General features: G+C 54.4%; 3 protein-coding genes across 3 annotated transcripts; 2 read left to right on the plus strand and 1 right to left on the minus strand.

The window, feature by feature from the left end:
• Positions 1 to 479: 479 nt before the first annotated feature.
• Positions 480 to 3,029, minus strand: N7482_003903 (GcvT family protein; the record flags this gene model as incomplete). The annotated part of the gene is made up of 1 exon (XM_056686028.1): positions 480 to 3,029. One exon carries the CDS (start codon positions 3,027 to 3,029, stop codon positions 480 to 482), a length of 2,550 nt encoding a protein of 849 aa, XP_056544770.1.
• Positions 3,030 to 8,313: 5,284 nt separating this feature from the next.
• N7482_003904 (uncharacterized protein) lies at positions 8,314 to 10,119 on the plus strand (the record flags this gene model as incomplete). Its single annotated transcript, XM_056686029.1, has 4 exons — positions 8,314 to 8,561; positions 8,632 to 8,830; positions 8,889 to 9,393; positions 9,449 to 10,119. The coding sequence occupies 4 exons, from the start codon at positions 8,314 to 8,316 to the stop codon at positions 10,117 to 10,119; spliced, it is 1,623 nt and encodes a 540-aa protein (XP_056544771.1).
• A 2,486-nt stretch (positions 10,120 to 12,605) lies between these two features.
• Positions 12,606 to 14,654, plus strand: cpcA (amino acid starvation-responsive transcription factor GCN4; the record flags this gene model as incomplete). Its single annotated transcript, XM_056686030.1, has 4 exons — positions 12,606 to 12,743; positions 13,133 to 13,880; positions 13,940 to 14,090; positions 14,204 to 14,654. 4 exons carry the CDS (start codon positions 12,606 to 12,608, stop codon positions 14,652 to 14,654), a joined length of 1,488 nt encoding a protein of 495 aa, XP_056544772.1.
• Between the last annotated feature and the right edge of the window lie 1,031 nt (positions 14,655 to 15,685).

Below are 15,685 nucleotides of genomic sequence, written 5' to 3' on the forward strand. Positions count from 1 at the left end.
CACTATGTAACACATAGCCTTACATAACCATCTGCTACCTTATATGTCATGACCGCTACAGCGATCCATTTAACATAGCATTTCAATCAGTGAGGGTATATATGCCCCATGTACTCTTTAAGCCAGCTCTGCTAGTTAAAGCAGACTATTGAAAACCAGATACGCCTCAACATCAATAGCGGTAAATACGTACGTACTGATCTAGTTCAATGGCGTCAGAGAAGCCGTTTGAGGCAACAGATTTACCGTTATCTAGCGTTGAGATTATCACTTCAAGAACACAATTTCGCACGTCTTTCTATATCGCTAAGCCTAGAGCTACTGTACCAAAAAAAAAAAAATGAAAAAAATGAAAACAACAACCATTAGAATATCATCACTCGTCAAGTTCGCTAGTGCTCGTAAAAAATTCAATCCAACATCAACATGTCATTTCTTGCATGGTCCTCGTAATTCCTGATGCAGGTTTGACCGCGGTCTCACAGACGAGACTTGATAGGCGAGTGAAGCTCGGAATCCATAGATAACCCATCAGCAAGCAGCCGCTTGTTATCCGGGTCATACACCGGCTCGGCCACAACAGTAGCCTTGATCCGGCGGCCGAAGTACTCGATCTCAACACCAGCGCCCTCGCCGAGGCTGCCAGGGAGCCAGGCATACGCGATCGGCTTGCGAATAGTGAAGCCAAATGCAGCGCTAGTCACATATCCAACCGCCTTGCCATTATAAAACACCGGCTCCTTGCCGAGGACCATGGAGCGGCCATCGATGACAGCGAGACACCGCAGCCGCCGAGCGGGCTTCTGCTCGGAAGCGGAGATGCGCTCAAGGGCAGCTTTGCCGACATAATCGTCCCATTTGCTCGCTCTGATGCCGTGGGCCACGCCGGCCTCGTACGGGTTGTGCTCCGTGTTCATGTCGGTGCCGTAGATGCGGTACCCCTTCTCCAATCGCAGAGCATTGAAGGCAGCGCGTCCCGCGGCGATCAGGCCGTGGATTCTGCCGGCTTGGAAGATGGTGTCCCACAAACGGAGGCCGTACTCTGCCGTTGTCTGGATCTCCCAGCCGAGCTCGCCAACGTAAGACTTGCGGAATGCCGTCACGGGAATGCCGTTAATTAGGGCTTGCTTCACGCCGAAGTACGGGAGGCCCTTGTTGGAGAAATCGTCTGTGGTGATCTCGTTGATGACATCTCGGGCGCGAGGACCCCAGAGCCCGATGCAGCAAGTGCTACCGGTGATCTCGCGGACCTGGACGAATTGCTTCTGGTTTTGGCGGCGGGCTTCGCGGGTGAGGTAGGCCAGGTCGGTGGCGGTGTTAGCTCCAACCTGGAAGAGATTCTCCTCAAGTCTTGAGATGAAGACATCGCTGCGAATGCCGCCTTGGTCGTTCAAAAGGAGAGCATAGGTGATGGTGCCAGGCGTCGTGTTGACATCGGCGGTGCTGAGGAGCTGCAGCAGGCCCAGTGCGCCGGGCCCGGAAACCTCGAATCTGTGAAAAGAGGTCATATCGAACATGGCCACGGCATTGCGAGTCTTCCATGCTTCGGCCGCGACGATCGGAGAATAGTAGTGAGCTGACCATCCATCTCGCGCAACGGGCTTCCAGTTCGCTGGCAGGTAGTTGAGAAGTTCTTTATTCGCCTCATACCAGAACGGTCGCTCCCAGCCGCCAAGTTCGAGGAAGAAGGCCCCCAGCTCTTTCTCACGAGCATAAAATGGGCTGGTTCGAAGCTGTCGCGGTGACTCCCTCGGCTGAAGAGGATGCAAGATATCATAGATCTCGACGAAGTTTTGGGCCGAGGTCTCTTCGATGTAAGGCCGGCTCAGCTGGACCTCCTCAAAGCGAGACAATTCGCACTCCGAGATATCGATCTGCGAGCGACCTGTGGTAAGGACCTCGGCGACGGCGCGCGCAACGCCTGCTGAGTGTGTAACCCACACTGCCTCGGCAACCCAGAACCCGTCCAGATTGGGCGCTTGCCCGACGATAGGTCCACCATCCGGAGTGAAAGAAAAGATGCCATTGAAGCCGTCCGCGATCTCGGTGTCTCGCAGCATAGGCAAGAGCTGTTTGGTTTCCCTCCATGCCGGATCAAAGTCCTCTGCTGTGAATTCGAGGCGAGAAGGCATGTTCATCTCATCAACGTTTTTGGAAGTAAGACCTAATGATGAGGCCTTAATAGGCATCGGTCGATGGCCATAGTATCCAATGCCGTATTGGTCACCGTGTTCGCGATAGTACAGGTCCTGGTCCTGGTGTCGCAGGATAGGGAGTGCTGCGTTCTTTCCATTTATTTGATCATTTAGATCCCTACCCACGAGGGAGGGCACGGCTGTTGTTTTGGCATATTGATGGGCGAGCGGCAGGAGCGGAATGGAGAGGCCAACCATTGCGCCGAGCTCCACGCCCCAGAATCCAGCACAGGAAACGATAATGTCGGCCGGGATAGTGCCACCGGGAATTGTCACCCCAGTCACTCGACCAGCTGCCCGCCCGATCCCCGTGACTGGTGTCGATTGAAGGTATTTGACCCCAGCATTGCGAGTGCGTTCAATAAGCAGCTGAGTTGCCCGAGCAGCAAGCGCGAGACCGTCGCTAGGAATGTGCAGACCCCCCAGCACCATATCCTTGTTGAGATGAGGGTAGATCTGCAGACACTCCTCCGCGCTCACGAGGCGAGCATCAATCCCCCACGACGAGGTATACCCATGCTTGCGCTTGAGCTCCTCCAACCGCGCAGGCGTTGTCGCGACCTCCAGCCCACCGACCTGATTAAAGCAATTATGGCCATCCTTTTCAATCGACAGGAGTTTCTCAATGGTATATGTCGCGAAACTAGTCATCGTCTTCGAAGGGGTCGTCTGGAACACGAGGCCCGGGGCGTGCGACGTCGAGCCACCAGGCATGTGCAACGGGCCTTGCTCGACGACGGTGATATCCGTCCACCCGCGCGAGACCAGCTCGTCTGCGAGATTGGTGCCGACAATCCCGGCACCGATGATAACAACACGCTGTGTGGGGGACATGATGGTGAGGGCGATTGACTCGCTGCACGGAGCTGTGGGCGCTCTTGCTTTATGTAGGCTGGTGGATTGGAAGCTAGACGGGAAATCTCCCCCTCCTGCGGGGGAGGGGAGCTTCTCCCCGCAGGTGGTTTATCAAGATGGATATAAGATGGGCTTTCTGCTGGAGGGCAGCCTGTCCAGGCCCCGCATCGGCTCGGGCGGTGGTCGGGGACGAGTATACCGGCAACGGATACAGGGTCCTCGTGCCGGAATGGGGTTTAGCGGGAGCTCTACGTGCCATTGATCTCTTATCTACCCTTTCCTACCTCTTGTTCATTACAAGCCTCCACGGGAAAAAAGATTGGGTATTTCTTTTGAAAAGATCAAGGTCATGGATGCTGCTACGAAGCATCATACTGAAGGGTTCCCAACTAGCGCGGCGGCCTGTCCGAGCTCGGACCCATGAAGCATCCGGGGCAATGGGTGAGGTTTCCATTTTCGGGATGACTCAACCCAGTCGTTCCCAGACAATCTACGCCATGCCAGGCCGCGATTGGCCATCCAGACAGCTGCCGTGGAACGAGATTGAATGATAACCCGCACGAGGTCGGCAGTCGGGTGGGAGCCGCTCACGTGCGCGGATGAGCTTAATCGGCCACAGTCCCCGAGCTCGGCACTATGCTAGTCTCAGAAACTGTTACTTGTGCTAGCAACGAGAAAAGAGATAAAGAATCCCTTCCAGAATGTATGAGTAGGCCATGTCTAGCAGAGTTCTCACCACGGGGCGATGCTATTATATCTCGAGCTTACCTTTATCGGCTCGATGGGAATAGTTGTCTTCAAAAGGTCACCACCGAGGTCGAGCTTCGAGTACAATGACAAAGATAGTCAAGCATGGGTTACAATGGAAGCCGGGATGATCCAGGTTGTGAGATCCTCACGCACTGTAATGTGGCGGCGGCCGTGAAGGGCCCAATCTCCATATTGAGGTGCAGATAGTGTCTGCTCCAGAGCGGAAGTGAACCCGCCGCGGCATTGGATTGCGCACAAGGAAGAATGCCACGGCACATCTGAGAGGTTTCACCTGGAAGTGATCCGTTGTCAGAGGGTGCTGAAAAGCTGCGGAAGGGGCTGGTTCTAGTCAGTCGGATTGTAGTTGATGTCAGTTGGGACGAGGGAAAAAATATGCAGTCCGTGAAGCTTGGCGCATGTAGCTGTGAGATATATATTTCTAGGTCGATGGCCCCCATTCCTACATAAAAACGGTAGACAACGATATCCGTCGGGTATGGATTCGGGCAATATATGGAAGAAGGTCAAAGATAAATTCGAGCTTCGTGACATCATTAAGCAGTGATTACCTCTTGACTGCGGTCTTACAGTGGCCGCACTGAGGCAGAGTGGGTGACATCCATATTGACAGTCACCGTGTCAAGGAGCAGACTTCAGACGTGACATCCAGGAACTCGCATCACAGAATACGGCGAAGCGAGGCATATCTGAGCCCCATGGTACGTTCCCCATCTCTCAAAGTTCAAGCTCTCTACAATTACAAGTTACAACTTCTCTTCTCCAAGCCCGAGTCACTGACTCAGGCATTGATGAAAAGTAAGATCCACGTGGTGGAAGGTGCCAAAGAATACGCCTGTCAATGACCCGAAGGCCGTTGAACAAACTGTTCCGCCGCGCTGTGCAATGCAGGGACCAATCTGTGGTGGACCGCCTTCATGATCGCAGCCACCCAAACAAGGTAAGTATGAAGAAGAAAAGAAAAAGAGGCAAAGGGCGGCCGGGGAGCTTGGTATTTATAGTGGAGAGCAACTACGCTAGTGGTAAGCGAGACGCAAATCGCGTCACCTGACCGATGACTCAGACACAACAACACGTGATCTTACATGTGATTCGTCACGTCTGGCCCTCAGGGGGTGGGAGCTGTCACCTCTGCTTGTGTACGAGGTGTACCTTGCATTCTAGAATCTATAACTCCGTCGATCGCCGTCCCACCTGGATGAAGATTGGGCCGGAGGACCTCAAGGATGTCAAATAATTGAGCTCCTTGTGTACCAGGACCGCGACCCAAAAAAAAAAAAAAAAAAAAAAAAAGGACGAGATAAAAGGTGGATTGACTCCAGGGAACGAGCTTGTGTGGATCCCTCCCCTATTCCCACCGACAGCAAATCCAGACTGTACGGCCTTGGTTTCACACAGGCTTTAACTAACTACTGTAGTTCGGGTCCGACTCTGGTTTTACTCCCTGTAAATTGTCTAAAAGTTTTTCTGCGGTCTACGGACGATATATACCGCTCGGGCGAGCTCCGTAGGGCAGCTCCAGGTCCTGCTTTTCTTGCTTTTTCCTGCAAACTCTGCAATCTTTCCCAAACAACGAGATTGTGGCCGGATGAATTCACCGCCACTCACATAGAGCGAACGAGCGCACATCCTCATCAAAGGGAGCCGTGGTTAATGAGGGCTCGATGGCCGGGTTAGTGGACGCTAGAATCGACCGGCCCTGTTCGGTGCAGAGCTTAGATGGACGGACGAGGGAGGGTAGAGTTTCGCCAGGCGCTTCTAGTGGCTGGTTGTCGGGCCGCCCTCACACCGCATCACCCAGCAACCGGCGGCGTTTCCGGGACTTGGCCTGGTCTCCATCTGGTCTGGTTGCGCTTGGCGATGATTTGGTTGTTCGGGGATTGGTGATATTTAGCGCGTTCCGATCTATCTGCGGTATATCCTGCACTGGATCTCTACCCTGAGTATATGAAGGTAGGGACGGACTAGGGAGGTACAGAGCAGAGTGGGAAGGACTCAAAAGAAGACATTGAACAGGCTCTCTTGCGTATGGCAGCTGCAGGATGTTGAGCTCCCGCCAAGCGATCGACGGACATTCGCTAGGCCCAGAAAACAGCCAGCGAGAAAAAAAACAAAAAAAGGAAAGAAAGAGGCGAGCGGAAGATTTGCACGGCGGATGGACAGATAGGATGCTTGGCCCCCGACGGGTAGAAAAGGGGCATGTTGGCGATGCCATTGGCCGGGTAGCTTGCAAGTGGATCGGCCGAGTGGGCTATCATTACTGGAAATGCTCCGATGGTCGTATTCTGGCATGGTCGGGACTCGCCTGATCATCTTCGAGGGCCCCGGAGGGCGGGTCTAGAATCCCGCTGTTTCAAAATCTCCGATGGCCAGGAGGGTGAAGAACCTTGAAAGGAAAGCACCAGAAACTGGTCGCGATGATGCAGACACTGTTGGCTTGGGAACGTATAGGGGGGTGGGTTAGGGCTGGCCAGCCACCGCGAGATTTGGCTTAAGACACGGGACCACCAAGTGGGGCGCGTAGCTGGGAGTAGTTAGGAGGGAGGAGTTAGTCGTCCGCTGTTCTCCGTAGTGCCACTTAGACTGGCTCTGGCACAGGACAGAAACCAGCGAGCAAACAGGGAGAAAGGGGGCTTAATTAGGGGCCATTTTGGCCGTAAGTGGAGCCTGTCCGCACTGACTGTCCTTGGATATACCTCCGTACGATGTCGGGCTGGAGCGCGGAGGTAAGAAGAGCGGGAGGTGATACACGTATCACCGAAAGCGTAAAACATGAGTGATCCCGGGGAGTGAAGAGAGAACCAGCAGTCTATCTGGTCGTATATTGACTTTTGGGGGCCGGATCATGGGATCCCTCATGATCCCTGCCCGCCCTATCGTGCTTGCCGGTTGCCAGTGGTCGCGACCGCCCTGCAAGGTGATACGCCAGCGATAGGGCGCAGGCCGAGAATGACGGAATGAGAGGGGGTTGTGGGATGGGCACTGGTTGGCCACGAGGGTTCGCACGCCACTCAACTAACATAACTGACGCTGCCGGTCATGGGATGGCACTGAACACGCCAATATCGGCCACTAGAATGCCCGTCCACACCCTGCTGCTGCTGGGATCGACGCCATGCGAATCTGAGCGGCCGCCAACTCTGAATCACGATCACGATGCAGGGAGAGAGAGAGAGTGGCAGTTTCATGCTTTCTTGGTTTCAAGCTGAACTAGGGTTTGGTTGGTTGGAGGACAGGCCAGATCCTGCCCTCTGTTCTTTTATTTGCTCTTTACAGAGTATACCCCTTCTAGCCCTCTAGCTCCTGCTTCCAGCCAAAGAAGGAGGGGGTTTTGACCTTCCCGAGTCATACAGGCACAAACTCCTCCAGGCATCACTTGATCCGAACCTGTTTGGCTCTCATCAGGGTACGCGGGTTAGTACCGACCGTACGAAGGAGACTGGAGTTTGGATTGTATACGGAGTAGACCTGGATAGACCCCCTAGAAAGGTGTAACAGGCCGGACCAACGGGCGGTCCGCACCTCAATTATCGCTGATCCGACTGACGAAAGGAACTGCTGGGAACAATCTTTACCTTCGTACGGAGTAACTAGTTATTGACCACATATTAGATGTCCACCTGGGGCAGCCACGCAGAAGCAGCAAGCCGGTCCGTGTGTGCAAGTAACAAAAGCTCTCATTTGAGATACCAGTTGCGTCTGCACCGTTCACGGAGTAAGTTAACGACGGTAGTTACGAGTGATCTAATGGGTACTATACAAGTAAATTAGTCAAGATTGGATCAATTACGTGGGAGGCGGGCCCGACCTGCGGGTCAATTAGGGGGCTTAGGGGCAGGCTGCTCTCGAGGGCTGTTGGCCAGCTGCATGGACGATCTGTCGGGGGGGGGGTGGAGGGGGTCCATGAGACCATCGGGTCATAGTACGGATCAGGGGTGGGAGTGATGAGTTGGTTGACGGTCTCAATCCGACGCGGATGCTGGAGGAACCGATGGCACTGCCTATGAGCGAACCTAGGTAGTAATCCTTTCTGGTCCATTCTTCACGCTTAGTTTCAGCCGTCAATAATGAGAATGTCCGGAGCATGGTATACTAGGTCACTACTCTATAAGTCAAGTGTCTACCGTACTCCCCCTGAAGAGGTAAATTACCTAAGCGTCCTGGTCCCACCCAGCGTCTGGGCTCCCTGCAGTTCTTTTCCCAAAGTGGCCGAGAGCGCCATCAACAAGCGCAGGCCACTCCCCCCCCCCCAATGCCGCGCTCTTTTTTTTCGCCCTTCCCTCCCTTTTTTTCTCCTTTTCTTCTTTCCCCTCCTTCTCTCAAAGCAAAATACCCCCTCCCTTTCCTACTTCGTTCGTGATACCCGAGCTCTTTTCTGCAGCTCTTATTTCTTTGCTTTCAAGATACCCAGGATACCCCCAAACCGCTTTTCTCTTCGAAGCTCTGCTTCTTAATCGATACCCCCAAACCGATCCGGTCTAATAACTTTTTAATCATGTCTGACGTTCAGAAGCCTGTTGAGGAGACCCCCGCGGTCGTTCCCGCTACTGAGCCTGTTGCTGAGGCTCCTGCTGCCACCGAGACCCCGGCTGTTGAGGCCCCCAAGGAGGAGGCCGTGCCGGAGACTGCGGCTGACGAGACTACTGCCACTCCCGAGGTCGTTGAGACTGCTGAGGCTGTGAAGGAGGAGGTCAAGCCCGCCAGCGAGGGCACCCTTGGCTACAAGGCCCCCGGTTTGGTCAAGTGAGTAGTGACAGCGATGCGGTTTTCCGACAGTCGGAGCTAGCAGCTAATATGAAATCTTCTCTTTCAGGGGCCTGCGCTTCGCCAAGCGTTTCTTCTACTTCAACGACGAGGCTGTCGAGGCCAAGGACCTCACCAGCTTCCACCAGAACGAAAAGGCTGCCGTCGCCAACCCCATCGCCGCGTGGGCTAGCCAGACCGGCAAGGGTCTGCTGTTCTTCACCAAGCGTGCTGAGGACAAGGCCCAACCCGGCTGGATTATCAACCTGGTAAGTTGCGCATGGTGTGGGAATGATCCGGACGCGACGCTAATAGTACTGGGTAAAGGCCGATGTCTCCGATGTGACCAAGGAGGGCTCCAATGAGTTCCAGTTCAAGATTGCTGGCCAGAAGCACACCTTCCAGGCCCCTAGCGCCGCCGAGCGCGACAGCTGGGTTGTCGCCATCGAGGCTAAGTCCGCCGAGGCCAAGGCTGAGAAGGAGACCATCACTTCCGGCGAGGGCTACAAGGCCGAGCTCGAGAAGCTGACCAAGCCCATTGTTGCCGCTGTTGTGGCTAAGAAGCCCGAGGACAAGAAGGAGGAGACCGCTGCTCCCAAGGAGGACAACGCTGAAGAAGCCACCCCCAAGGAGGAGAAGAAGGAGTCCGCCAAGTCTCGTTCCCAGTCTCGCAAGCGCTCTAGCATTTTCGGCTCCCTCCTCGGCAAGAAGGAGGAGGCTGAGGAGAAGAAGGAGACCGCGGAGGAGGCTAAGCCCGCCGAGGCCGTCGAACCCACTACCGAGTCTGCGGCCGAGCCCGCCGCTGAGGCCGCTGCCGTCGAGACCACTGATGGTATGTCGAAAGATAAACAACCTCTATGGTGACTATGTGCTGACATTTAATCTAGCTGCTGCTGCCGCGCCTGCGGAGACCGCTGCTGAGGCCGAAGAGAAGAAGGAGGAGAAGAAGACCAAGCGCGCCTCCATCTTCGGCAACTTCTTCCAGAAGGTCACCAGCCCCTCTCAGGAGAAGTCTGAGAAGGAGGCCACCGCCCCCGCTGAGGAGAACCCCGTCTCCAGCACCGCTCCCCAGCTCGAGAACCCCGTTGAGGAGGCCGATGTCAACCCTATTGAGCCTGAGGTTGTGACTGCACCTGCCGTTGAGGGTGAGGCCGCCAAGGCTACCGAGGAGGTTAAGGAGTCCCCTGCCGCTGAGGCCTCCACTCCCAAGGACAAGCGCCGCACCTCGTTCTTCGGCAACTTCGGTGTGAAGAAGGAGAAGAAGGCCGACACCTCCGACAACGAGGTCACTGATGGCGAGAACAAGGAGACCAAGGCCAAGTCCTCCAAGCTCGGCGGTTTGTTCCGCAAGCCCAGCAAGGCTGTGAAGCTCGACAAGGAGGAGGTCGCTACCGCTGAGACCGACGCCAAGCCCGAGGAGGCTGAGGAGACCAAGGAGACCGCTACCGAGACCTTGCCTGCTGCCACCGAGGAGGTCACTCAGCCCGCTGAGACCACCACCGAGGAGGCCAAGACCGTCAACGTCGCCACCTCCACCCCTGTCCAGGCTGCGGCTTGAAGGGCGTCTCTGCGACGCGTGGAGTTTGAACGATGGTGGGATCCGTCCTACTCGTCGTCCACCCATGATCTCCCGGATGGGCTCAGTCGTTCTGTCCTGCGGAATAGTCTGAGTGCCTGATGGATGCAAATATGGAATTGATACCATTTCGCTTGCAGTTTTCGCTTGCAGTGTTTTTTTTTTTTTTTTTTGCCTCGCCACTGTCGCTCTTCTGGTTTTACATTGTCTAACTTGCCTGGGCTTTGTGATCTGAATGGGTGCCAATGAGATACCCGCCGTCGCTGCTTTTTGATTTCTTTGTCCTCAACACTCTAAAAACAATCCCCCAATAATTATTCTCGGTGCCATTGGGTTGGTCCCGGTGGCCGTTACACTCCTTATTACGACCTTGCGTCCCGCAACCGAGATTCGATTCGCGACGTGCTTAATGCGTTACGTGGTGTGTCGCCTTGCTAGATTGATACCACTCTGCTTTCGTGCGCTTTGGCTTTCTCGCTTCGATACCCTGTGGGGAGGAAGGGTGCATTTGCATTGATGGGAGGTGGGAAGTGTTGACTGTTTTGTCTTTTTTCCCCCCTGCAATCCAGATTGCCGCTGCGTTTCCTGCTCTGTCGTGTGTTGGCCCCTCTTGCTGTTGTCTACCGTTGTTCCCGTCTTGCGCGGGTTTTCCTTTTCCGAAGCTCCGCGGATGTGGCACATGCTGCGATAGGTAATACTTAATAGAATCTTCTCAGTTTTGCTTTTATATTTGAGTCTGCCCTGGTAAATGTAGCTGATAGGACCACTCTGTACATGATCAGGAGTAGTCAGAGTCTTTCCCGTGATCTCATAGTTCTGGTGGGTTATAGATGGGTCTGATGTGCGTTGGTGGAAACCCCCGCTGCACCTCATTATGCAAGCCATCCAGGACTCCATCGAGGTGCGTTGGTCGCCGAGTGAGGCTCTCAAGATGGAGGAACCGCCGACAAAATCTGGCGTTGGCCACTATGCTAGGGCCTATATAAGGATGATTCCAGACAACACGCTCAGACACATAATGTCTACGTCGGAGAATTCTGCACCGTTACGTTCCAAGTTGGCCGAGCTGACAGGTACTGAGATCACGGGGTGCGGGCGTTGTCCACTATCCAATGCAGATCACGGCCAGGCGCACACAACGCCGAGCCCCTCCTGCACCCAGAACTCGCCGGCATCACGTTCCTCACGCTTCAACAATACAGCCGAGACCGAGAGCCTGCCTAGCTATAGTAGGCTAGATCTAGGTCATCTTCAAGCGTAGCAGCCCATCGGCCACTCGTCTAATTCTGTTTCGCACAATTGAATTTTTACCTGCCTAGTTGATTTGCGTCGCTTAGTCGGGTTTTCCGTACCTTGGAATGGGATTAGATCGTGCGCTTGGACCACGGGCCACCAGGTCTGGTCTTTGCTGTTTCGGGACGGTGAATTGGACGTCGAAATCGGATGCTTTTGAAGTTATGCGAACTACTTCTTTTGATCCGACGTACAGTAGTTGTTTGGATCCGAATGTTCGTTTCGTTTGAACTTCCTGCGTCTTCGCTCAATTGGTCTCGACTTTACAATATACTGTAGGTAGAACTCGCAGCGTCGCGGTCAACCTGCTAGGGGCGACCTAAAGCCCACTAGTGACGTATTGTTTTTAATATCCTCTACCAGACTTTCTTCGCCGTGCCTACCCTAGAGATTTCTGGCTTAGCATATTTTTTTGGGTACATTTTGTTAATATCTCTAGCTTCCAACGTGTTACGCGTCGCAAGAATGAATGCCTCGACACGTGATTCCGTGCCCTACCTTACACTAGCCAAGTTTCCATTCTCTTTGTGTCTCCCTTTCCATCTCGCCTGTCGCAACAGTCGTATATCGGATTCACTACAGTAGTATCTGCATCGTGCAGTGGCAGTGCATATGAAGTCATGAACAGAGAGTTTCCGTTGCCCGCTTTTTCGATGAACGATCACAGGCAGTGGGTGTGAGTGGGCTCCGCGAAGTCAAATTTCACGCCCTTCGGCAAGACTAGGATGAAAGGAGGCAGAGAAGGGGCCCCACGGACCAGCACGGTTGTCCAGCACAGCCCACCGCGGGGAGGCAATTGGGAAAAGATCGGTGGGTCGAAGGCTGGCTCCGAGGGGACGGCCTCTCAGGACTATATCTCCGGCCGTGGAACACGAGGCGTTGCCCTAAGCTGCCCACAGTGAGAGTAACCTAAGTTAACTTAGTTGAGGGGTGGATTAATAATGCCCACGGCCTTTAGCCGGACTGGAAAGGTGCGATGCCCCGAGTATACGAGCCTTCTTGGTCTGATGATGGGGTTGTGGCTGGGTTGTTCGAAACATGCCTAGTTAGTTGTCGCTTGCCCTGCCTTCTTTGGATCTTGTTTGGACCGGGGCCTGGCTAAGGGGCAGGAGAAGGAGGGAGGGGGGGGCGCGCCGGGGCGAAACCGCCGTCTGCAAGTGAAGCGGATAGTGCGGATGCCTGGAACATACCGCAAGAGCCAGAGGGAGGTGATTGGCCAATTGGGGAGGCAACGGGGAATGGGTGACCTGGGCGGGAGTCAGGGTACTTCCGGGGTACCTTCCTATGAGGCTGATGGTGAGCTCAGCACACGCGTTAGTATGGACAGCGAGGCGGGACCAACGTTCTGATAAGCAGAGGACCAAAGAGGCATAGAAGTACAGTCGAAGTACCCATAAAGACCATCCGAAAGGAGTGTCCGGGAACAGCAGCCAATCGGATGCCGTGAGTCGAGTGTGACTCACACCCCGTGATCCACCGCCTCGACTAAGCCCCGTGCGGCCAACGAGCGCGATTGGCTGTTGAACGAAAAAAGGCCCCATACTTCCACACAACCAAAGGCCGCCTAAATCACCGCTTAAGAAGTGCCTGAGTCCCCCATCGATGCCTGTTTTTCTTTCTTCTTCTCTCCATACCGTGTTTTTTCACTCAACCCACATCCACATTTAACCACTTCATCACCATTTTGCCTCTACTTGAACAGCCTTTTGAATCTTCACTGCTCCAAAATGGAAGCCTTTTAAGCTCCCCGTCTCGGACGCTCTCGTCTTTCTCCACTGAGAACGACACCATTACTCCTCACGGAACCCCGTCTTATTTCTCCCCTCAACACCCTTCTTCAGAGTCTCCTATCCCAGGATCTCTGAACTTCAGCATCGCATCGCGTAGCTCAAGTTCTCCCCACATTACCATCTCCCCGATCGACATTTCGTCGTTCACTACGGATCAATTCCAGCAACCATGGCTTCCCACGCCCCCGCCCACACAGCCCTTGGCTTCCAGTTCGATCAACAGCAACAACAGCAACAACAACAACAGTGCGCAAGAGGACTTTGTACTCTATCCCGCCCCGCCAGCTCCCCGTCCGCAGCCTCGATCCAGAGACTCGCGTGCGCTAGTACCCTCGAGTACTGCCCTTAAACCATCGGCTCTCCAGCCCTTCTTGGCGCAGAATCACCCTCGAAGACAATCCTTCAGCCTGCAGTTGCAACGCCACCTTCAGCAGCAGTTCTCTGGCTCTCCTGTCCCAGACCCCAGAGTGACCAAGCTTGCCCGGTCTCCTTCCTACTGGTCTCATCCCAATTCAACCACGCACTCCCCGCGACCTCACGCCGCGTCCGTGCCTTCACTGTCACCTCACAACCGTCCACCTGTTCCCCAGTTTCCTTCCACGCACAAGAGCCAAAATATACAGGCTTCCCGCCGCAATATGTCGACTCCCAACTTCCAAGGTAATCCTTCCACGCTCCCGCCATTTCCTTTCCACCCCCCACTCACACATTTGCTCCAGATCACGACGCTGAGCTCTTTGGCCTGCCCTCGGCCGGTCTCACCGCCGGCATGGGTTCGCCCCTCGGCCTCGGCCAGCTTCCGCTGGACTCCGATGCCGATATTTTCTCACCTGTCGCGCCCCAGGGCACCGTCTCGCCGAAGGACCTCATGTTCGACGGCAGTTCCGTGCCGCCATCGGGCACCTTCACTGATCTGAGCACTCCTCCCTTCGATTCTCCCGCAGCCTTCAGCCAGAACACGTCCCCGCTCTTCACCGACATAGACCTGCTGAATCAGCAGGAGGAGTGGCCCCTCTCTTCCACGATGCTTCTGCCACGAATGTCTTCGACAATTTCGACCTGGCTGCCGCTCTGGGCGAGCCTGAGAAGCAGGACATCGCGCAGGCTGCCGTTTCCATGACGCCCAAGCGCATGGCTGCCGCCAAGTCCATCTCCTCGCCCATCTCGGCCACCGGCACCACCAGGCACTCCAGCGTCTCCGGCATCTCTCGCCAGCGCAAGGAGCTCTCCCCCATTGCGTTCGATCCCAGTGACCCTATCGCTGCCAAGCGTGCACGCAACACTGAGGCCGCTCGCAAGTCGCGTGCCAAGAAGCTTGAGCGTCAGACTAATGCGGAAACGCGCATCGCTGATCTGCAGCGTCAGCTCGCCGAGCGTGATGAGCTGATCGCTCACCTGCAGGCTCAGCTTGAGGCGCACAAGCAGTTCGCTTGAAGGATCTTGCTCTGATCTTTTCTTGGTTTTTGAATCGACTTGACATGATTTTTGGTATTTCTGTTTCTACCCTAATTGCGTGGTATTTGTGAAACTGGTTCTGCTGTGGTGGGCGCGGGTGATGGGTCAAGCCATCTAACCCTGACGTCTCACCGAGATGCGTGGAGCTTATCTCTGCCTTCTCTCAAAAGTTTTGACATGACTTTGACGTCTTGCATATCTTGTCACTTTTCTGTTCTTGTTTGTTCTTTGGAGGGTCTTATTCGGATTCTCTACAGCCGGTTCTGATTGTCTCCCTCTGTGGGATTGACTCGTGGCTCTTGCTTTTTTTTGTCTTAGGCTTTGTCCTTTTAATAATTGAATTTTACGCTATCGCAACCCAATTATTGGACCTCGTAGAAAGTAGCTTGGCCCCTGCTGTTCTGGGGATTGGCCCTTACGTCTTGAGTTTGTTTGAGCTTCTCTACGTTGACGTCGGTTGCTGCTACGGCGAAGTGCGCACCTAACTCCCCTCGCTACGAGTGATAGCTTCGAGGTCACGGTCTGGTTGAGCAGTCTAATAACTTTCTTCCTGATATGGTGTTTCCTGATATGGTGTTCATTGTGTTTATAGAGCCCTCACTATTCTTTACAGCGAGGTAACATAAGGAGTCTATATGCTAACCACAAACATACCCAAAGTTACCCCAAATAGGTTCCCAATCAAGAAGATCATTCCTAGGATGAGCGGGTTTGGTGCGTGGGGCAAGTACCTGCATTCTCCATGGCGATAGTCTGTAGTTTCTTTGATCTCAAGTAAACCTTGTTTGATGTCCATCTCCCACCTACGGAGGCTGACTGCCGATTGGCACCCGCTGCTATTTCTACTTTGGCATGTGTACGTGTGAATGGAGGCACACGCAGTTAGTATCCAGCTCAGACTTGCCTTTTATGCGCCTCATCAACCACATCCCTCCACCAGCCGCCATTCTCCCCCTCCACATATTTCTATCCGTGGCGCCTCGCCAGGAAGGTCAGCACCAATTGCATCC

Source organism: Penicillium canariense (assembly GCF_028826845.1).
Source record: "Penicillium canariense strain IBT 26290 chromosome Unknown utg000002l_segment0_segment0, whole genome shotgun sequence".
NCBI classification, from domain to species: domain Eukaryota; kingdom Fungi; phylum Ascomycota; class Eurotiomycetes; order Eurotiales; family Aspergillaceae; genus Penicillium; species Penicillium canariense.